Genomic DNA, 23470 nt, shown 5'->3' with positions numbered 1-23470 from the left:
ACACCTTAATCCCTTAGTTGAATGAACCTATGTTTTCTTATTGAGAATCAGTTCCTTGAATCCCCAAATAAGTGAACCTGCTTTAGGAACTAGTGTTTAAGACAACTAATTGGAAGTTCCATTCCTAGATACAAGTTTCATTAGGTATCTTGTTCCAAGTATAGGTTTCAAAAGATATTTCCCAATACCTAATGACCCATGTATCATGCAATGAATCGCCAAATCAAAGCAAACATTAATAAAAAAAACAAAGATATTACAAATTAATGGAAGAAGTAGATGTATATTCAAAACATTCACAAATGCATGAGTTCAGTGGCTACATCTACCCCCAACAAAAAGGGTTTAGCTCTTCATTATGACGAAGAGCACGAACTTACAAAATGAAGGTAGAAGAAGATGAAAATACAAGGAAGAAGAAGGGACATTTTCCACAAGCCCTAGCAGACCTCCAAGCGCTCCAAAATGTGTATTTCGAGGTCGAAAACATTCAAGATGTGTTTCCCTCGCGAAAACCAGAAGAAATAGAGTTAACTTGCCACATCATCAAAAGTGGCGCCTAGCGCAAGCTATCCACCGCCAAATGTGAGCATCAAAAAGAGAAGAGAAGAGGCCACGTACTTCTAGCGCACAACGTCCATCTTGTATCGCTTGGTGCTGACTTGCTGGAGTGTCTAGCACCTGGCGCCAAAAGTTACCGCTTGGCACCGAGTTCCTGTCATTAGGTTGGCGCCTGGCGTTGGCTTTGTACCACCCGACGCTAGCCTTCTACGAACTTGGTACTTCTTTTTGACTCCATTGTCGCGCAACGGCCTTTGCATGGTGTCCAACAACTTTGTTATCTACATTTATTTCAAATTTTGATTTTCTTCTTGCTACTCAAGGTCACTATCTTGTTAAGTTTCAGAACAAAGCTTCTTAAATAGACACAAAAAATAGGATTAGTGGTAAAATTATATCAATGTAACCCAAAATGTATTTATTTACAAAAGCAAGGTAAAATTGGGAATAAAGTAGGTTAAAAACTATGGAGGAGTTGATTTTGTTAATAAAATATAACTCAGATAATGGTAAAAATTAACATGATTAGAAGTTTATAAACGCTAGGTGTAATACTTAAACTCGGAAGGTTCTTTACGCTGAAATACAATATTTTGATTTAAAAGAGGATATAATTTGTTTTATTTTATTTTTTAAATTATGTGGGAGAGTTTTTGAAATATTAAATATAATTTAAAAAATAAATAACTAAAAGAAAATCCTGATGTTACTAATGTTTTATACAATATTAATTTTAAAGGTAAATGCTATTTATGGATAAACGGTTTTTTACATTTATTTTATTTATTACAAATTATTTAATTTTAAAACTAAAATTATTACAATTTACTCATAAGTGTATCTCTTCTATCTATAAATACCACTTACCTGCGTGGAGAAAATAAATAACATAACAAACACTATAACTCATACAACAATGTTGTCTTCTTCTCTATCATATCTTTTAAAACTTAAAAATAGTGATTTTCATAAGGTTCATAGATCTTTCATTACACTCGATTAATTTAACGAGTTATTGTATCTTGGGAGAGACAAATCATTTTATTTTGTCTTGTAGTGAAAGTGTTCTTTCTCAAGACAACGTTGTTATATGTGGGTCAACCTTAACTATTCCTACTTTGTCAACTGTCAAAGTTAACTATTTCTACTCTTTACTTCGTTTATAATTTTGTTCATTATTATTATTATTATTATTATTATTATTATTATTATTATTTATATTATTATTATTTACCGTTTGACTTTACGAATAATTTGTTATCCGTATTTTTGTTTTATTTTTATTATTATAATAATTATTATTTATTTTGATAAATATTGCAAACACTTAGAAGACACTATACAATACTAAATTAACTTAAAACTTGAAGATTAAAAATAAGTTAAGTTTGACAAACTAGTTTGACTAGCTTCATATATGGTGTCAGCTTTATATTCTTAGAGTTAATTAAGACACAACAAAATCTCTAACCTAGTTTTTATTATATTTATATTTTGGAATTTAATTTTTTTGAATGATTTTTTATTAGGTTAGACATTTCGCTAAAAATAAAATGAGTAACTGGTTAAAAACTACAAACATTTACAAATATAAAACATAGACATAAAGAATATTTCCACTAATAATTTCCGTGATTTTTTTTATCCCTAATAAAATTGAATTTTTTTTCCTGGTAAATAATTTATGATATTTTATTTTTGTAAAAAAATGTTATTTAAATAATTTTATTTCACCGTGTAAAGAGCTCCCGAAATCGCTTTGGAACTAAAATTGAAATAAAAGATATAGTAAGGATAAAGAAGTGAAAAGTAAATTATTAGGAACTAAAAATAAAATCTTGCAATTTAAGAAAATAATAATAGTTTAAACCTAATTGAGTATCAATTTATATTATATTGTAACGAGAAGCCTGAATTTGGTGTCATATTTATACTTCTGTACTATTATATAAAATAATTTATCTTTTTGATGTTGATATTGTTTTTCAATTTTATTCTAAATGAAATAAAAGGTGTTTAAGATTTAAAAAGAGTTAAAAAGCTAACATGGATTAACAAAATCATATTTGTAGAGTCAAAATAATATTTAAATCTAGAAATGGTTTTCTGAAAGTGAAAGGGTTGTTATTCGAGTTTGTATTTTGTTTCTTTAAAATTAATTGATTTTGATAGATTAAAAAGATTTTTAATATTATTTAATATATTAAAATTAAAATATTTAAAAAATACAGAAGAAAGACAACACTAAAAACAAAGAGAGATTTAAAATTCTCAAATTCATTCTAAAATATTATGAACTATTCATCCTGATGTGTTATTTTTCAATTATAATGTGAACATAGTAAGCTGAAATCTTAAGTAGATGACAGTGTTGATGTGGGACATAACGCGTGAGTTGTGGACAGCGCAGCGTTAGGTGTGAATATTGTAGTCACATCCTCAAACAGTATCTATCTTATAAAACATGTTCTTTCGTTTCAAAGATTCTTTTTCCTTTTTCTTATCTTTTTCCCTTTTTTATCACGATTATATCATGCGAAAAGAGACAAATTTATTTTTACATGCATGTGCTTCTTCTTTATTTTCGAATAAAAAGACAATCTTTTCTTCCATTATAAATGAAAATGACATTAATTATTCAGGTATGTTTAAATTGATTAGGTTAAATCGTGTCTTTCATTTATTATTCTTCCGTCCTAATGCTTTTTTGGAAAATATTAAACAGGTCTATTTATTTTGATGTGTCTATTTTAAAGAAATTTGATGTAGTCGGATGTTTTTTATTATTATTGTATTAACAATATTAAAGATGTTTTAGTTTGTATTTTTTTAAATTTTTTAAGATTTTATAAAAGTAATGATTTCAGTTTTATAAAAGCTTATTTTTAAAAGTATTTGATAAAATATAAAGAAAGACAAAAATATGTATATAAAAATAAGTAAGTATTTTTCAAACGGAGAAAGTGTATAAAAAATATCAATTTCAGCTTTTTGTTAAATAACGTATTTGTTTTTTATCTTTTCAGCAAATTTATTTAAATTGGGTGTGGGGATGTGAAAATTTAAGAAGAATTATTTTAAGAATTTTTACATTTTAGTTTATATTAGACATCAATTTTAAAATAAACTTCAAATATAAAATATAAATTTAAATAAACTTAAATTTATTAAAAATGTATAATAAAAATATTAATTTTAGTGAAGATATCGGTATAAATTTTATATAAAAGATAAACCTGATCTTAATTTAAATATGAATAAAATTATTCAATTTAAAAAAATGCAACTGAATCAAAATAATAACTATAAGAACTAAACTATTGGTGTAATAGTGACATATTACACTTTCATTATCACATTGTATACTGCCACAATACCAACTTAACAAGTGATAAGTTTGTTATTTAAAAAAAATAAAAAATTACAAATGAAATAATCAGATTGTATCAAATTTTTTAAAATAGAAAATAAAATCAAAATATACAAAAAGAAAAAAAATATTTAAGATTTCCCTGAAAAACAAGGATGAAAAGCCTAATTTAACCAGCACCTTTTAAATAAATTAACAACGTGCACCTTTAAACTCGTTTTGAATTGTATTCAGTAAGTTTGAGTAGTGGGATTGTCCCATCCTACAATGAAAGTTGAAAAAAATTGAAGCTTCATTATTAATGTGTTGTATGTATCCATGGGCCCCACACAAACTCTATAGTGAATTTCCAAATGATAACACACTGTTCATGATATCATGTCACCCCAAAGTATCGGAATGCACTATTTATCATCTTCACTCCTCACCCTATAAATATACCAAATTATGGTCATTCATCTCACACCTTTCTCTCTATCTATCTGCTTCATCTGAATTGGCATATTTTTTTGGCAATGGCGCTGCATTTCGAGTCCTGCATTTTTTTCTTCCAAACCTCAAATTGTTGCAGCAAAAGCTCAACTTTCTGGATATTCCAACCCTGCCAAATGGAACATTGCTCAAGAAGAAAGGTCTAGCGCAGAAGTATACAAAACGGTAGGTCAAAATTTCATGTTTTGCTAATCTTGTTGTTGGAACCTGAAAATGATAACCACATCACACACACAAAAAACAAACACAATCATATACATGAAGGGTTGAAGTGATTATGAATTTCCTTGGCAGGGAAATCTGAGGAGGAATCTGAGGGAGAAAGTGGAGGTGGTGAAGAATGAATTGTGGAAGAGTGTGGATGAAAGCTCATTCAAAGGTTTGCAGATGATTGATGTAATGCAGCGCTTAAACATTGATTACTACTTCCAAGACGAAATAGAAGCATTGATAGGGAAGCAATACGCGAATTGTAGTAGTGTTGGGAGTGGTTATGGTAATCATATTCATCAGATTGCACTTCGATTCAGGCTATTCAGACAACATGGTTACTTTGCGTCCCAAGGTTGGTTCCACTAAACTTTATACTTCCACGCGTCTTCATCATCTTCATCCAATCATTCGTACAAATTGTGCGGCTAAAAATATTACACATGCAAAATATCTGGAACATACCTGAGAGAAAAAAAAGGAAACAAATAATAATCCAAGATAAAATTTTATTTTAGTTTAAAGATATGAGAGGTGACTCCATATATATACTACAATTTCATGTCACAAAATATATACTGTGAATGAGATTAAATATTCATAATACATTAATAATGAGTGACAAATACATTTAATAATTTTTTTTTACGATAGACTTTGGTATTACATAAAACATAAAGTTAAGTCTAAATTATTTTTAAAAATAAACTCTGATGAAGATTATTTCACATATATATTTTAATTATATCTTAATTGAACTTACTGTCTACTTGTTGTGAAATCTTCAATATTTTTCCATCCTAACAACCTTATGTTATACTTTAGGGAAGATATTAAAGTAGAAAGATGAGAAAAAGGAAGAGAAGAAATAAGAAAAAATATAAGTTATTTATAAGGAAAAATAGAAAAGAAAAAAATGAAAATGAATTTGGTTTGAAAGAAAAAGATATAAAAAATTATACTGTTAAAAAAATTCCATTTATTCTTATATTCAAAATATTTGTTTCTGTATATTTTTCCGATGGATTAACTTTTATGAAAGCTGATTATATTAAATGATGTTTTACTCAACATAAAATAAAAAAAAAAACCTCTTCTAACAAAAATCAAACTGCACGAAAATTCATCAGCAAATCTCGACACATTAGAGCGGAAGTTGTCGAATGTGGGGTTTAGATTTTTAACCTGAAAATGTCCTTTTATAATAAATGCACGGATATTTCTTCCTGCACCTGTCCTTTTATAATAAATGCACGGATATTTCTTTCTGCACCTCATAAATTTCTTCTACCTCTCAAACACATTTTAAATCTCAAAAATACCCTTTAACTATTTGATCAAATAATATAAATCTCACTCTCAAAACTAATTTCAGATATCAACTTCCTATAAAGGACAAATATCATTGAATATCGACATTGATAAAATTATGAACTTCCGAATATCGAATAATATATATATATATATATATATATATATTTTCGTTTAAACATTTCATTTTTAAATTTAAAATTTAATTATCTTTAATTTTTTATTTTTTAATGTATTATATAAAAACAAAATTAAATATATATATATATATATATATATATTAATTTTATTCAATATTTGATTATTATAATTTTAATTATTTTTTTCTTTAATTATTTATTTTTTATTTTTTTACTAATCCCGCGACACCAAGAGAGAGTTCTTTCGCTTCTGTCAATTCCATGCTCTTTTCGCCTCTTTCATTCTCTCGAAACAAACATGGTTGCTTTCCCGTTTGATATTATTTGAAGGCTAAAATGTTTGTTCATTGGAAACATCACAGAGGTGTTTGAAAAGTTCACGGACAAGGAGAGAAAATTCAGGCCAGAACTTAGTGAAAATATAAAGGGGATGGTAGACATATATGAAGCTTCACAGTTAGCCGTAGCAGGGGAAGATATACTTGCTGAAGCTGAAAAATTTAGTGGCAAGGTCCTAAAGGGAAAGGTAGATTGCATCGACAGTCATGGAGATAAGTTTGTGAAAAGAACCTTAGAACACCCTTTTCACAAAAGCTTGCCCTTGTTTACCGCTAGAAAGTTCTTGGGCGATTTTCATGACAAGAATCTATGGCTAAGTTCCTTTCAAGAGATTGCAAAAATGGATTTCAGTTTGCTACAGTGCTCGTACCATCGAGAGATTGGTCAAATTTCGAAGTATGATGAAAGTTTAATATAATTGATGAACTAAGGTATTTTGTTATCATGATGAGTCCTCACAGTTCAATCATTTTTGCAGATGGTGGAGCGGGCTTGGTTTAGCCAACGAGTTAGTGTATGCGAGAAACCAACCCCTTAAATGGTACATTTGGTCGTTGGCATGCTTCGCGGATCCTACTTTATCAGAGGAAAGGATTGAACTCACAAAACCAATATCTTTGATCTACATAATAGATGACATTTTCGATGTTTATGGGACTCTAGACGAGTTAACTCTTTTCACAGAAGCTGTTTGCAGGTGGGTAAATGAATCCACCTATTCACAATAACACCTTTCATAGATCAAATTAAAAACAAAGATTAATAAAGAACAATGCAGATGGGACATTACAGCCATTGAACAACTACCAGATTACATGAAGACATGTTTCAGGGTCCTCTATAATCTCACAAATGAAATCAGCTCTAAGGTGTATAAGAAGCACGGGTGGAACCCCATACACTCACTACAAAATGCGGTAAGACAATACCCACATATCATTCATTTTATACTACTCTACTGTAAATCCTTAGTTTACTAAGATTCATGTGAAGTTTTCAGTCATGCATATGCAAGAAGTTTGGTTTATATGTACATATTGAGAATTTTATCATAATGAAACATTGATATCTTGATGATCGTATAGAATGTAAAATAGATGGTGATTTTTGTGTAGTGGAAGAGTCTGTGCAAAGCCTTCCTAGTTGAAGCAAAATGGTTTGGGTCTGGGAAATTGCCCAGTGCTGAAGAATACTTAGAGAATGGGACAGTAAGCTCTGGAGTGCACATTGTGATGGTTCACGCTTTCTTTCTTTTGGGTGAGGGATTAACCGATGAAAATGTTGAGATCATAGACAGAATCCCTGACATCATTTCTTCCCCGGCAACAATTCTTCGACTCTGGGATGACTTGGGAAATGCACAGGTAAACATATTTTATGTGTTCAGAGAGTTAACAATATAGGTAATAAATTACTGTGTGTATGAAAAATAACGTGTGGTATTATATGAGTAATATTATAAATTACTGTTTTAAAGGATGAGAATCAAAAAGGCAATGATGGATCGTACGTGAATTGTCTGATGATGGAAAAGGCAGAGTACACGAGAGAAGTAGCAAGAGAAAGAGTGATGAGCAAGATCTGTGATGCGTGGAAGAGGCTGAACCAAGAGTGCTTGTTTCATAAACAGTTCCATCCAACATTCACGAAGGCTTCACTGAATCTGGCAAGGATGGTGCCATTGATGTACAGTTACGATGACGAACAGTCCCTTCCAGGACTAGAGGAGCAAGTCAAGTCCTTGCTTTATGATAATTTTCTTTAATTTATAGTAATCCAATGAATCCCTATGTTGGTTTAAGATGACCGCACTCATTCAAGGAACACCTCCCTAATGGTTTAGCACTTTACCTTAGTTCTATTGAGAACGAGTTTATATATGGAACAAAAACACGTTCAATTGTTATTGGATTGGAATTCAAACCTATGTAATTCAATATTTCATTAAATGTTATTTTGTATCATAAATATAAATTTATAGTTGCAATGTAATCCAACATTCTAGAATTTTTTCTTGCAAATTTATTAAAAAAAATTTAAAAAAGACTTTTTTTCTCATTTTTTTAAGAATTTTAATTGACAGATAATTCTTTTGTAGATAATTATTTTATACAAAATTATTAAATTCTCAAGTATTTCTTACAAGTTTTTTTGTAAAATTATTTTATACAAAAGATTTTGCAAAAAATATTGACAACAATTTTAAGCAATTTTCTTTTTATAACAAAATTTGTAAATATTTTCTACGAAAAAAATTTCATAATAAAATTGACATGAAATATAAGTTTTTTTAATAGTAATTAAGTGTATTCACAAAATATGGATACTCCTAAGTGAAATATTTCTTTCTACCTTTATTTTATTTTTTTCGTCTCTCTTGATATATTTGTTTGTTCCATTTCCTCAATAGTTTCAATGTTGTTTGTTATGAAATTCATTTCACATGGTATCATGATTGTCTGCTTTCTTTGGTTATGTTTTCATTTGTAGGGAGGATAAAGTAGTTTTAGAGTTTTAGTCATAAGAAGTGTATACTTTACGATGGAGTTTCTCTAATATTAACATATAATCCTCATTTTCCCTCTTACGTGTTTGTTTTCATCAATAAATACAAGTATGCAAGTATGTTTTGCAATAGAGTATTATGAAAATTCTATTATTTATTTCTCTTGGTTTTAGATTTTTAAGAGACTAAAGATATGTTGTAACCAATATAGGGATTACAATGCAAGTCGACTCAGCCCATTTTAGCCTACCTCGCATTTGGTCATAAAAAGCATATTGGCCCAACCCGTCCCACATAAGAAATGTAGTATAATTTCTTAGGCCCATCTTGCATAACATTTAGCCCCCACGAGTTTGTGGATTAGCCTGCAACCTACATGAGAGTTTTAATAACTTTATTTTTATTTAATTAAATTATTAGAAATAATAATTTCTAATAAGTCAATTTCAAGTTTGAATTCTCTATTGATTTTTGTATGTTGTTCCTCTACTGTGCTTTTAAAATACATTGATGGTCATTAATTTTAAAGTTTTAAAATATATTAAAGTTATCTTTAAAACACCAAAATAATGTATTTTTAATGCTCAGTAGAACACAACATAAAAAACCTCGGTAGAGAAACCAGGTAGAGAAACCAGACTCAGCATTTTCTTAAAATAATATTCATAATATTTAAATTCTATGTGTGTGTGCATGTGTATAGGCATGCATGGGCGTGCATAATCACGCATGTGCATTCGTGGGCGTGCGTTGGCATGTATGGGCCTTGGTGGGCGTGCATGGCCTTGTGTTAAGTATTGGTAGGAAGTATGGAAAATGCAAAGGTTAAGTCTTAGCATTAAAAGAGTCTAAGTATTAGACGAGTTAAGATATTGGACGTATACATAAATTATATTCACCGGGTTCTAAGCATTAGATGACATAAGTCATTAAACGACCCCTGTTTATTTATATATATATATATATATATATATATATATATATATATATATATATATATATATATATATATATTATACTATTTGTCTTTAGTTTCATAATCATTTATTTTTATTTTGTTGCACATTTTTTCCTCATCTCTTCTAATTGTTTGGCTTATTCTATATCCACAAGATCCACTCACAATTGCTTTATTCATTTAATTTTGTATGTGGAGAATACTAGTAGGTTCAGTGGCGGATCTAGTTTGAGAAAGTTGTAATTCTAATTATTAGAATCAATACCAGAGATATTAGACATGTATGTGGGGATAAGCACCAATCACTATAGGAGAACAAGGTAGTTGTTTTATCCACGCCCAAGCTGTCATTTGAGCTTGACTAAAGATTTCTATAGGGTTCCTTTGTTTAAAGATTACATCGTTCCTTTGTTTAAAGATTACACTGTTCTTATGGTTCCAAATTTTTCCTATAATAGCTAACCACATTCCTTGCAAAGCAAGATTTTGTCTACTATTAAAGTAAAAAATATGGAAGTGTTGAAAGTTGATCCTGGCTTTAATATGGTGCACAATGCATAACCCCAACCACCTGTCACACATATTCCATACTATTTGGGTCACCCTACAAGAGAAAAATAGATGGTCTGCAGTCTCTTCGTGTGCATTACAAAGACTATGTTGTAGTTCAATCCCCCTCTTAAGCAAGTTATCCTTAGTCGGTAATTTATCCAAGAATGCTCTCCATCCTAGTATTTGAGCCTTAGGAGTTACTCTTGTGCTCCACAGCATTTTGAACTCATTGTTCTGTACTTCTTCAACAGTTTTCTGCAGTGCTTTATAAGCTGTCTTTACTGAGTATATCCCATCCTCATATTCTTTCCATTTCCAAGTATCAAAATACCCCTTTCGTAACCGTGGCCCATCAATAACGAGGAGGAGTTGTTTCTCAATAGTTGATTCCCACATAAATCGTGGTCTCCTCCATAATAAGTCCCAATGCCAGACATTGTCCTCCCAGTGACCGACCTCCCCAATAGCACCATCTTTACAATCTGATATCATGTACATCCTCAGAAACCTACTTTTAAGTGTTTCTTCCCCTACCCATTTGTCTTCCCAGAACTTCACTTTTTTCCCATCACCTAACACTCACTCAATGGTATTATCAAACCAAAGACCTTGCAACGTGCCCCCACACACCTTATGGGTGTCTATGCACCATCTTGAAGCAAACTTCAATACAATAGGATCATTAAGGTTTCTCCACGACCCATACTTTGACTCTAGGACCTGTTTCCATAACCCATTATCCTTCGTACCTAATCTCCATTTCCATTTGGCTAAGAGTGCATCATTAAAATTTTGAATGTTCCTTATGCCAAGTCCCCCTGCCTCCTTTGATCTTCATATATTATCCCATTTGACCCATACTATTTTCTTAGTTTCCGAACTCCAACCCCAAAGGAAGTTTCTTTGCATTTTTAGGAGTTTGTTGCTCACGTATTTTGGCATTTTATAAAGGACAAATAGTATAGAGGCAGAACAAATAGAACAAATTTAATTAAATATACTCGGCCATCCATACTTATAAGTTTCCCTTTCCAGATAGCTAATCGCCTGCTAACATTCTCAATCATGGGCTGCCAGAATTGTTTTAACCTTGGATTTCCTCCAATTGGCATTCCAAGGTACACGAACGAAATATCCATATGTTTGCAGTTTAGGGTTTTTGAGCATACTTTCAACATAGATACATTCAGGTCCAACCCGCTTGTATATATGATTATTTTTATTGTTATCTCACCCTATTTGCTTGTGTTTAGCGATAATCGTGTACGTGACACACGAGAGTAGATGATGTTGTAGGTGGATCTGGTGAGGTGTAGATCCAGAGCAGGGCTAGTCTTGGGAGAAGAGTTTTTACTAGAGTTTTATTATGCTTTTGGAATAAATTGTAAAATTTTATATTATCAAATTTGAATATTTTATTTGAAATTCTATAAGTATGAATTTAAGAGTATTTGTCATTGAAATAAAGTTTTAAATTTTCCGCGTTTTCGAGAATTGACATTTCAATAAATGAGATCTATTTATTAATTCTTTATTTTATTATTTAAATTTGTAATATTCAATTGGGATGTTACATCACACTATTCGAAGCTAGCTTGATTTTTCAACATTTCTATTTTTTGAATTATTTTTTGTCTAACAAATTTTTAATTGATTATAGAATGGAGTTCAAATTTTTTTAAAAAAGTTTTGATTTTGAAAATAATCTATTAAATAAAGTTTAGTTTTTCTCAATCGAGTTCTATTAAAATATTTTATTCTACTGAATGTTAAAAATATTTTATATTTTTTGTTTAAGTATTTCATTGTTGAGATTATCTCACTCATTTCCTCTTGGTCAAATTCACTTATTAGTATGTTTGTATTTTGAGAGAGAAAGAATTAGTTAGCTTCTGAGTGAGAGGAGATTGTATAGAATAAGATCAAATTAATGAAATTAGAGTATTCAATATAATATTTTTTAATAAAAACTCAATTAAAAATATCAAATTAATTAAGCTTAAAATTAGATAAGAACGACTATAAATTAAAATCGAAAGATGATTAATTAAAAAATATTATTTTATAAAATTAGAACATTTAAAATAGAAATATAATAATTTTTTAATTATAAGTAATATACAAATTTAAAAAATTTATAATATAATAAAAGTAATTGTAAATGGAAAATGGAAATTATAATTTTATTACAAATAAAAAGCATAAACTTAAATTTCAATAGTTGTATATAACGTGGATATTTGAAATTATAATGTCGACGAAGATTATGTAAAATAGTTGTATAATTATTATTGTTCTACATTGCAAAGTATTTCAACATTTCAATACTATATTGGCCAATAAAATTATTATATACATATATACACGTGTATCAAATTATTTCACGTGTAAGAATTTTAATGTTAAATTTTGTCTTTTCATATCAGACGTATAGGAAATAGTTAAATAATTTGAAACGACTGTTCTTCGTAGAGGATAAGGTTTTAAGTATGTGGTGATATGTAAAACAAAAGATATCATTATTATAGTTTGACAATTTTATTTTACTGTGGTATTGTTTAAGTAGTTTTAGAATATTAAAAATAGAAAAATAAAAAAATGGAAAATCATTTAAAAAATAATACCTAAGATTTTCAGAAAAAATTGTAGTAAAAAAATATTTTCCAAACAAAAAACATTATTCACTTAGGTTAATTTAAGTTTGTATTTATATATTTAAAATCTGTTTTCTTTTCTATTTGATGGTAGATTTTTAATAAATCATCTGAAATAACCGGTACATTTTAAAAGAAACAACAAATCTATAAAAAAAAAAAAAACTTTAAACCTAAATTACCCTTATAAAACCTACTATAGATACACATATTTATGTAGGGAAAAGATAGGTTAACAAAGTTTTTTCTAACAAATTTTTGACAAATTATCAATTTAAGTTAAAAAAATATTATTTTATTATTTTATTTTAGTTAAAAAATAAAATGATAATCTATTTTAATTCTAGTAATTTTGTCAACTTTGAAAATTTTTTTTCCAAAATATAATTTTCCTATTTATGTATTCTAAACTTACATTATTACATTATTTGGTTTGAGTTATTATTTGATGTGATGGTTGGGAAAATATCTTAATAATCCGTTTTTTTATCTGGGCAAGAGCAAGGTTGTTGCAATGTGACCATAAAAAGGATATGTGGTAGATGAGTTGGAGTCAGAAGAAGATCAACATCATGCCTTGTATCTCCATTACATCACTCCCCATTCCCCTTTCTTCATCATCTTCTTCTTCCTTCCCACACCTCACCAAACATCGCAAACCAAAACGCCACCATCTCTACAAAGTCTCATGCCACACCAACCACAATGTACCAAATGAAGAACCAAAAGCATCACACAATAGGAGGAACGTTCTGATTGGGTTTGGAGGACTGTACGGTGCTTCCACTCTTGCAGACAATCCTTTCGCCATTGCTGCTCCAACTTCCCCTAACCTCAAAGGTTGTGGCCTACCGGAGTTACCATCAGATGTACCACCCACCAATTGTTGCCCTCCAAAATATTCAAACATCATAGATTTCAAGTTTCCACGACCCAGAAGAACCCCTAGGGTTAGACCAGCTGCTCAGTATGTGGATGATACCTACGTAGCCAAGTATCAGAAAGCTCTGAGTAAGATGAAAGCCCTTCCTCCTGATGACCCTCGTAGTTTCACCCAACAAGCTAATATCCACTGTGCTTACTGCAATGATGCCTATCACCAAGTTGGGTTCCCTGAACTTGACTACAAAGTCCACGGTTCCTGGCTATTCTTCCCTTTCCATCGTTGGTACCTTTATTTCTATGAGAGAATACTGGGAAGCTTGATTAATGACCCAGATTTTTCTATTCCATATTGGAACTGGGACAACCCTTACGGTGGCATGGTAATCCCTTCCATTTTCACAGATACAAACTCCCCTCTATATGACCCTCGCCGGAATGTTGATCATCAACCACCAACTCTTGTAAACCTAGACTACAACAAAAACAAAGACGCCAGTCAAAGTCCAAAACAGCAAATCTCTAATAACCTCGCTACAATGTATAAAAGTGTTGTCTCGTGTGGGAAAATCCCATCGCTCTTCCTAGGAAGCCCTTATCGTGCTGGTGGTGAACCTGGGGGTGCTGGGTCCTTAGAGACTGTTCCTCATACTCCAGTTCACGTTTGGACTGGTGATCCGAGACAGCCTCACCGTGAGGACTTGGGAGTCTTCTATTCAGCTGGAAGAGACCCCCTTTTCTATGCTCACCATGCCAACGTCGATAGAATGTGGAACATATGGAAAACATTACCACGTGGGAAGAGAAGGGATTTCACAGATAAGGATTGGCTGGAATCTATCTTTTATTTCTATGATGAGAACAAGAACCTTGTGCGTGTAAAGGTGAAAGATTCATGTGACACCAAAAAGTTGGGGTATGTTTACAAAGATGTTGAAATTCCATGGCTCCGCGAGAAGCCTAAGCCTAGAACATCTAAATCTAAAGCTAAAGCTAAGAAGAAGGTGGCATTTGCAGAAAGTTTTGGAGTTAGTGCAGCACGAGCTGCTGAGGCTACGAGTGTAACGTTTCCTCTGATTTTGAATTCAAAGGTAAGCACTGTTGTGAAGAGGCCAAAGCTGTCGAGGAGCCAGGAGGAGAAGGAAGAAGAGGAAGAAGTGTTGGTGATTGATGGAATTGAGTTTGATATGGAAAAAGATTTGAAGTTTGATGTGTTTATCAACGACGAAGATGAAGAGGAGATCAACCCAGGCAATAGTGAGTTTGCAGGAAGCTTTGTGAGTGTGTCACATACTATGAACAGAAACAAGATGGTCAAAACCTGTCTTAGACTGGGAATAACGGATTTGTTAGAAGACTTGGAAGCTGAAGATGATGATACCATTGTGGTGACGTTGGTGCCAAAATACGGTGGACCTGTCACAATTCAGGACATAAAGATAGAGTTTGCAACGGAATGAAAAATAATTATGGCATGCTTGCAAAGGCGTTTTCAATAACCATTTGAACCTTCAAATGATTTCAACATTGTATTCAAATTTTACTTTTCCATGGCAAAACTTTCATTATGTTTAGTTTTTTTTTTCTCATGAGTCAAATTAAAACATAAAAAAAGATAATTTCATGGGACGCCATTACTGTTAACAGATAAATGTTTTTGAACAAAAGTAAATTTACTTAATGCAAGCTATATATTCCGAGGAAATGTGTTTAATTTGAAAGGATGGCGTTTGTCTTATATCTCATAATATACAAGGATTGTATGATGATTATTTAAGCACATCGCTGCAATCTGAAATTAACCAATGAGTCAGCAGCCATAGATAATGTGAGTCCCACAAATTTAAGAATTCTATCCTTTTCTCATTTCCCTTGTCTATACCCTAACACTACTACAAAATACATTTTCAATTTTAATATCAAGATATTGTGGCAATCGAAAGGAAGCGATTGTAAGAGAAAAAAGGGGCAACAGATAAACTATTTACAGCATCATTGTTAATCTATGTTCTCTCTCATCATCCTAAAATCATATCTACTGTAAATCCTTAGTTTACTAAGATTCATGTGAATTTTTCAGTCATGCATATGCAAGAAGTTTGGTTTATATGTACATATTGAGAATTTTATCATAATGAAACATTGATATCTTGATGATCATATAGAATGTAAAATATATGATGATTTTTGTGCAGCGGAAGAGTCTGTGCAAAGCCTTCCTATGGGACAGTAAGCTCTGGAGTGCACATTGTGATGGTTCACACTTTCTTTCTTTTGGGTGAGAGATTAACCGAGGAAAATATTGAGATAATAGACAGAATCCCTGCCATCATTTCTTCCCCGACAACAATTCTTCGACTCTGGGATGACTTGGGAAATGCACAGGTAAACATATTTTGTGTTGAGAAAGTTATCAATAGGTAGTAAATTACTGGGTATGAAAAATAACGTGTGGTATTATATGAGTCTAATAATATTATAAATTACTGTTGCAAAGGATGAGAATCAAAAAGGCAATGATGGATCGTACGTGAATTGTCGGTTTTTTTTCCCTTCTAGGCAAATGAGTATGGTTTATTACGGATATAGGCAAATTTTTTAAAAATTACAGAACTAGGCAAAACGTTTTGGGGGTGAACGTTTTCGTTAAGAAGAAATCGTGTAATCCCCGAACGTTATTCGGTCTGATTTTGTCAACGAGCGAAATCGCGTGGGGGGTGGACGACATTCAAAGGAAATCGTGTGGAGGGGAACGACATTGAAAGGAAATCGTTTGGGGGGTGCACGTTTTTAGATGAAATTGTGGGGGGGGGGGGGGGGGGGGGGAATACGTTTTTCATTGAGTAATCGATTACCGCAGGCTGTAATCGATTACTGCATGTGTTGCAGTTTTCTGGGTGTATTGTTCGAGTGAATTGTAATCGATTACAATACCATTGTAATCGATTACAGTACAAATTTTGAAAAACAAAGTTGTTAAATTAGAATTGGATACAGAGGCGAGCATAATAATTTGTTCTCATTTGATAAAGTTTTGTTGGTCCATAAAAGAATAAAGTATTTGAACTTGTAGTTGATGAAGGCATAAGAAATATTAATGTTCATAGAAAATTGTCTTAGTTTTAACATTGTAGAAAGAAGAAAAAAACATTGAAAATTAAATTAATTGAAATAAAAAATGTACAAATTATTGGCGAAATGGACATTGTCCCCTATGATGACCCTCAATGCGACAATAAGAGCATTTTTTTGGCTTATCCGTAACGGGTTGATCCATTTCGTTATGGATCCTAGTCCTTGTAGGTCGTCCCGAAGCCTTACGCCTAGTTTGGGGGTCTGGATTGAAATTAGGACCTGTATATGTTGACCAATAGTCCTCATTTCGCAGGGGGTGGAATTGGACTTGATAAGCCTTATTTATGTTATCAAGGGTGTAAACTAGATCGATAAAATTTGAAAGTGGCATGTGACCAAAAGAACAAACAGCTATGACGTGCTGACAGGGTAATCGACTAGCTTGGAAGTGACCACAATCACACCACCAATCGTTTAATCTGACAGTGAATGAGATTGGTTTTGGCCGATAGTAATGGGGGCTCGATATCTCTTGCACCTCGAATTCTGAATTATCTCGATCGTAGCGTTGAACATGACAATATGCAGATTTCTGTTGATTTTGTTGGAGCAAGGTTGTGACATCTTCTGGATATTGATGTCCAGCTCTTAACATAGAGTCTGCCTGTAAGCCGCGTTCAACAAACCAAGCATTTATGTTTTGAAATGTAATTTTCAAAAGTGCACAGATAGGTAATGAGCGAGCCCCCTTAAGCACAGAGTTCATGCACTCCGCCAAGTTTGTTGTCATGTGCATGTACCTGCGCCCCCCATCATAAGCCTGAGACCACTTATGTAAGGGGATTTTATCAATCCAAGCTACTGTTTGTGGGAATTGGGACCTCATAGCTGAAAGTTTTGCTTGCACGGTAGGTTGTTTGACTTCATAAGCTGTGAAAAAGAAATATAAAATGAAATGAAAAAGTATTATGTATAGGAAATATTTTGTGCATCTGGAATTTAAAGTTAGGAAAATGTTGTACCCAAGTTAATGAATTGTTTCTTGAGATCGGCATTTTTAAAGCGGTTGTTGAAGTTGGAACCCAGATGACGTATGCAGTAGACAGAGTGAAGATTGTCTGATTCCCAGTCAACTTCTTCCGATCGTAGGGCTGACAAAATTCCCTTGCCTCTATCAGTAATTAGGCAGAGATTTGGCTGAGGAGTTACATGCTCTTGTAGTAGTTGAAAAAATCAAATCAATGCCTCCTTTGTCTCACCTTCTACTATTGCAAATGCCAAATGAAATATGTTTCTATTTCCATCTTGAGCAATTGCAGTTAGCAAGGTGGCATGATATCTGCCTGTTAAAAAGGTTCCATCCACTTGAACAACAAGTTTACAATACTTAAAACCTTCAATGCAAGGTCCAAATGCCCAGAAGCAACGTTTCATAATGTATGTGGAACTTCCATCCTCAGCATCAATATTAACTGGAGGACCGGAAAGTTGAAAAATTGTCCCAGGATTGGTTTGTTAGGCAGCTAGTAACCATTTGGGAACTTCATTATAAGATTGGTCCCAATCACCATACTCCATTGTTATTGCTTTCTCCTTTGCAATCTATGCTCTTCTATATGTGACTGTGTATCCGTAACGACTTTTGATGTCAGCGACCAAGCTTTTGATGCGAATGCTTGGATTTGTGCGGACCAAATGAAAAACAATGGAAGCAATTTGGGTCGAATCTAGATTGCAGTGATCTTGTGACATTAATGTAGAGAAACACGTATGTGTACCATCAATGGACTTGATTTCTCAATGATGTCGGATTTTACTATAACTAGCCCTCAGACGCCATTGACATCCATTGTTGTAATGGATGCATCGTGCAACATAAAGATGCGGTTTTGATTCTACCACATTGAAGCTGTATCCATTAGTGATGTGATAATGTTTGATGGCAGACACCGTTGCCTCTTTAGAATCGAATTGCATGCGTTCTTGTAGTTGGACTTCCCCATAGGGATTATAATCCATAGGAGGAATCGGGACAATTTCTTGATTGTCTGCATTGTCTTCCTCAAAATCATCGGAAGTAAACTCTTCGACAATGTCTGGAATGATAGGTTCGTCATCGATTGGATTAGACGAAGAAGATCCTCCATAATTCCAGGAACTCATTTTGAACAGGTTGGTATGAAAGTTTAGACCCGAATTTTTTAGATCGAAAAATAGATCAGAAAATTTCAGATGTGAAGCTTGTATGCAGAGAACTTTTGATAAGAGAAACAATGGTAGTGTGGTAGAATATATAAGTGTTTTAGTTACTACAAAGAATTGGAGTGGGTTGGTGTGCAAAAGGAGGGGTTAAGGGGTGTGAAAAGGAAAAAAAAAATAATTTTTTTAGAAAACGTGCACCCCCACACGTTTTCTACTAGAAAACGTGCCCCCCCACACGTTTTCTACTTTAAAAACGTGCCCCCCCCATACGTTTTCTATTCAGAAAACGTGCCCCCCAAGCACGTTTTCTTCTTACATTTTTTCGATTCGGCGTGATTCCTGGACTGCACCTGCCATGATACTATTACAAATTCACGCTTCTGTCGTCAAATTAAATCACGCTTCTGCACATTACTATTGAAAATAATGCATCCTTTTTTGTTGTACATGATAGTATTCACAATAATGGTTTGATTGGAAATGTTTCTGCTACCTGCAAATGTGAGAAATAGTATGAGATTCTCTGAAAAAGTGATTATTATTGAAGAGAAGGTTTGAGTGGCAAACATAGGGAGCCATGTGGTGGTGTGCATGGAGGTATAGGAAAATAGGGTCCTATTTTTTAGACAGGTGGTGGAGTACGTGAGAGAGAGAAAAATGAGAAGTAAGGCATGTGAGTGAATAGTGTGGTGAGGTAGTTTAAGTATCCATATGAGGTGCAACATTCACATCACTGAATACTTCATTGCCTTCCTGTAGTAGTTGGATTTGTAGCGTAGAAAAATTTATTTGTCCTCCGTTTTCCTAACAGGTTCGGTAAATTTTATGATTATTTGTTTTTTGTTTGTTTTGTTAGTGATTAAGTTCAAATGATATTCTGTTAATATTTTCATAAACTTTTATGTAGTTTATTATGGCTCAGAACAACAACCTCCCAGCAAACTTGTCCGTGTTGCGTCATCAAGACGATCACATCACCAACCACATTTGGGAAGGAAACGAGAGGGTCCTCCGACCATGACGCCATTCTATCTGGATACTAAAACATACAGATCTTATTGACCCTAGGGTCAGAATGGTAATTGATGCAGCTGGTTTTGGTCACGTTCTGAAAGTGAGTAATATGGAGATTAACCACCTAATGGTAACAGCATTATGTGAAAGGTGGAGGGCTGAAACTCACACCTTTCACATGCCACTCGGAGAAACAACTGTTACCCTGGAAGATGTTTCACTGCAACTGGGGATGCCAATTGATGGTGAACCCGTCACCGGTGGAAGTTCTGGAAACCTACTACAACTGTGTCAAGATTTATTGGGGGATATTCCTCCCGAAAATATGTTTACAGGGAACTGAATAAAGCTATCATGGCTAAATAGCAGATTCCGAGAATTACCGGATGACGCAACACTGGCTACAGTTGGACAGTATGCACGAGCACACATTCTCATTTTGATTGGCAGCATGTTGATGCCGGATACATCAGCCAGTCTCGTGCATTTTATGTTCTTGCCATTGTTAACAGATTTGGAGCATATTTCAAATTTTAGTTGGGGTTCCGCAGTATTGGCATGCCTCTATTGTGCACTGGATCACAGCACAAAATTCCATCAAGACAACATTGGTGGATGCATGTTATTGCTCCAGTGTTGGGCGTGGGAGAGATTTACATGCATCTCTCCAGAAATACAACCAGTCACGGAGGACGAGATTGTGGCTGGGCTTGCGTTTCCCTTAAGTGTGAGATGGTGTCGACAAACACGTTCTGTGTTCCATGACCAAACAACTGTGGTTGGTTTCCGGATAAAATTTGATCAAATTCAACCAAAGCAGGTTCATTATCAATCCATGCTCTAGTATTTTGTTCCTTGAAATTCCCTTAGTTTTTTCTTTTCAAATTATTAACACTAATTTTTGCAGTTTTTATGGACACCATATCGACAGCCACATGTTAATCGCATGATAATAATAAATGTTTCTCCAATTAGTCGGGCATTGGTTCCTCTTATATGTTTTGCGACGGTTGAATTGCACCAAGTTGACCGGGTAGTTAGACAGTTTGGTTGGCGACAAAACATCCCATGCGACCCGATGAACCTGGATGAGGTTCACCGAATTGATCTCCGAAGAAGAGGGGAAATTAATTGGAGGCAATATCACCATCACTTTATCATGCTATGGAATAATCGCCATAATTCCATTGTTCAGGGCGAACCTTTCACCAAAAGTGGCCATCTGCGTGATAACTCGCCCTACATGCAATGGTACATAAATTATACCATTCGGTATATAACGGCTAATGCGCAATCATCCGATGATGAAGTGAGAATCAATTTTTCATTCCCTGCATGTTAATTAAATTTTTTATTATAATTGATTTTAAATAATAAAATTTAATTTTTTATATTTTGTATTAGTATGACATGCCGGAGCAATATCAGAATCCGCCTTCACATCAGCAGTTTCGTCCGGATACACCTTTTTCCAGCCTCCTTCAGTCACAAAATGTATCTGCTGGATTTGGGAATTGGGATCACATAATGCATCCTCCATCGTCATCTCAACAGGTTCCCAGTTCATATGGTTTTTTTCCAGCACCTTCAAACTTTGGATCAAGTCCAGCGCAATGTTATGGTGGTTCAGTTGGCCCACACATTTCCAGCTATGGGGGTGTTCCATCACAAATGTTTGGGACATCAGCACTAACTCCACCATCTGCATACCGAGGTGCCTCGTCTTCACAACCATACTACAGACCTGAAATTCCATTTAATGTGTCAGAAGGAGGTTCTGAATTTGTGGAAATGGAAGATACTGATGACGAAAGTGAGTCACCCCCTCCTCCCCCACAACCTGAGAGACGTCCTCGACGACCGACATGAAGGCCACCATGCGGCACATGCAACCACCGTTGAATAATGTTGTTGTGAAATAAAGTTATCACATTATGGGACAATATTGTACTTTGTATGTGTATTATTTCAATATGACAATTGCATATGTACATAATGAATTCAACCTTTATCATTTTGTCTTTCTTCATTCACTCAATAATTGTGCAACTACTATGCTTATAAAAACCACATCCCCACACTACATCAAATGCAAACTTTCAACTTTTCAACACATCAATTGCTTGACATCTCCTTCCTCTTTTTCTTTGTTAATAGAAAACCCAAAGATGGAACAATTTTCCCCTGAAATGTTTGGCATAACAGAGTCGCATGATTTCTCCAATTCTTACATAGCTGCCTTATACACAAACGGTGAAATCAAACTCTGTGAGGATGGGGCGAAGTTCATATGCCAGACTCTGGAGATTGTTCGCATTCCATACAACTGCACATACAACATGCTGAAGCAAAGAGTTTGTGCAGCCATTCCAAGCCAGTCACACACAACCATTAACAACCTATACTTCAGACGACCCACAATGACTTCTGAAGGAAATATTGTCTATGACGCATTTGAAATAAAGACAGATGAACATGTTTTTCAAATGTTGGAATGTAAGTCTTTTTTCCCTTTGAACACCATGATTGAATTGTACGTCACCTTCACAAGATCACCTGAAGAAATCCTTTCTCTTTTAACTACAAACACCCCATCATCATCATCCTCAAACTCTCTCCCAACTTCATCAACTATTTTTATTTTGGTGGACCTTTAAGGGGTGCTGGTATCATAGAGAGTCGATTAGGTTTTGGTCTTGAGTTTCGTTCCGATTCCACGAAAACCTTCTCCATCAGACATGATTGCACCTACAATGAATTATTACAAACCGTAACTCAATTAGTGGAGTGTGGTGACCGTAGAGTTGTCAAACAAATTGACTATCGTCGCCTTTCAACAATACGCAACAGACGACTATATCATGACACCGCGGAAATCAAATGTGACTTTGATGTTTCACAAATGATCAGTTATTGGACACACGTACAAAGTCTAGACCAATCTGTCAAAAAACCGCGCATCTCTTCCTATATCGAGCTTTTCATCCAAACTAGAGACATCAGACCACCAACACCTTTCGAAGAATACCAAGATATCAATTCTGGATGGTTTGTGGATCACCGGGGAAGAAGAAGATAAGATGGTTGCCGTAAATCTTTTTTTATTTTTTATTTTGCTTTCCATTTGAAGTTATGTGCAACTTATTTCTCATTTTATTTTTCTTTAATTAATGGAATATGTTAAAGTTTCTTATCAATGCAGTA

The 23470-nt window shown here is 33.4% G+C and overlaps 4 protein-coding genes across 4 annotated transcripts; 3 read left to right on the top strand and 1 right to left on the bottom strand.

The window, feature by feature from the left end:
* The first annotated feature begins 4391 nt into the window (after nucleotides 1-4391).
* Nucleotides 4392-8415, top strand: LOC114178712 ((3S,6E)-nerolidol synthase 1-like). Its single transcript, XM_028064765.2, has 7 exons — nucleotides 4392-4588; nucleotides 4718-4988; nucleotides 6447-6819; nucleotides 6902-7120; nucleotides 7202-7340; nucleotides 7539-7787; nucleotides 7901-8415. Exons 2-7 carry the CDS (start codon nucleotides 4811-4813, stop codon nucleotides 8186-8188), a joined length of 1446 nt encoding a protein of 481 aa, XP_027920566.2. The 5' UTR covers nucleotides 4392-4588; nucleotides 4718-4810; the 3' UTR covers nucleotides 8189-8415.
* A 5205-nt stretch (nucleotides 8416-13620) lies between these two features.
* Nucleotides 13621-15549, top strand: LOC114178711 (polyphenol oxidase, chloroplastic-like). The gene has a single exon (XM_028064764.2). It carries the CDS (start codon nucleotides 13636-13638, stop codon nucleotides 15433-15435), a length of 1800 nt encoding a protein of 599 aa, XP_027920565.1. The 5' UTR covers nucleotides 13621-13635; the 3' UTR covers nucleotides 15436-15549.
* Nucleotides 15550-15703: 154 nt separating this feature from the next.
* Nucleotides 15704-22843, top strand: LOC114178714 (serine/threonine-protein phosphatase 7 long form homolog). The gene is made up of 4 exons (XM_085670397.1): nucleotides 15704-16360; nucleotides 20160-21086; nucleotides 21174-21575; nucleotides 21671-22843. Exons 2-4 carry the CDS (start codon nucleotides 20718-20720, stop codon nucleotides 22133-22135), a joined length of 1236 nt encoding a protein of 411 aa, XP_085526523.1. The 5' UTR covers nucleotides 15704-16360; nucleotides 20160-20717; the 3' UTR covers nucleotides 22136-22843.
* Nucleotides 17163-19213, bottom strand: LOC146887463 (uncharacterized). Its single transcript, XM_085671546.1, has 4 exons — nucleotides 18868-19213; nucleotides 18310-18393; nucleotides 18073-18201; nucleotides 17163-17980 (listed from the first exon to the last, which is right to left on the bottom strand). Exons 1-4 carry the CDS (start codon nucleotides 19211-19213, stop codon nucleotides 17163-17165), a joined length of 1377 nt encoding a protein of 458 aa, XP_085527672.1.
* Nucleotides 22844-23470: the final 627 nt, after the last annotated feature.

The sequence above is a fragment of the Vigna unguiculata genome, chromosome 3, assembly GCF_037176805.1.
Source record: "Vigna unguiculata cultivar grain cowpea cultivar isolate G323 ecotype 2 chromosome 3, ASM3717680v1, whole genome shotgun sequence".
NCBI classification, from domain to species: domain Eukaryota; kingdom Viridiplantae; phylum Streptophyta; class Magnoliopsida; order Fabales; family Fabaceae; genus Vigna; species Vigna unguiculata.
Note: the sequence above shows the minus strand (reverse complement) of the source record. Positions and strands in the feature narration are given on the sequence as shown.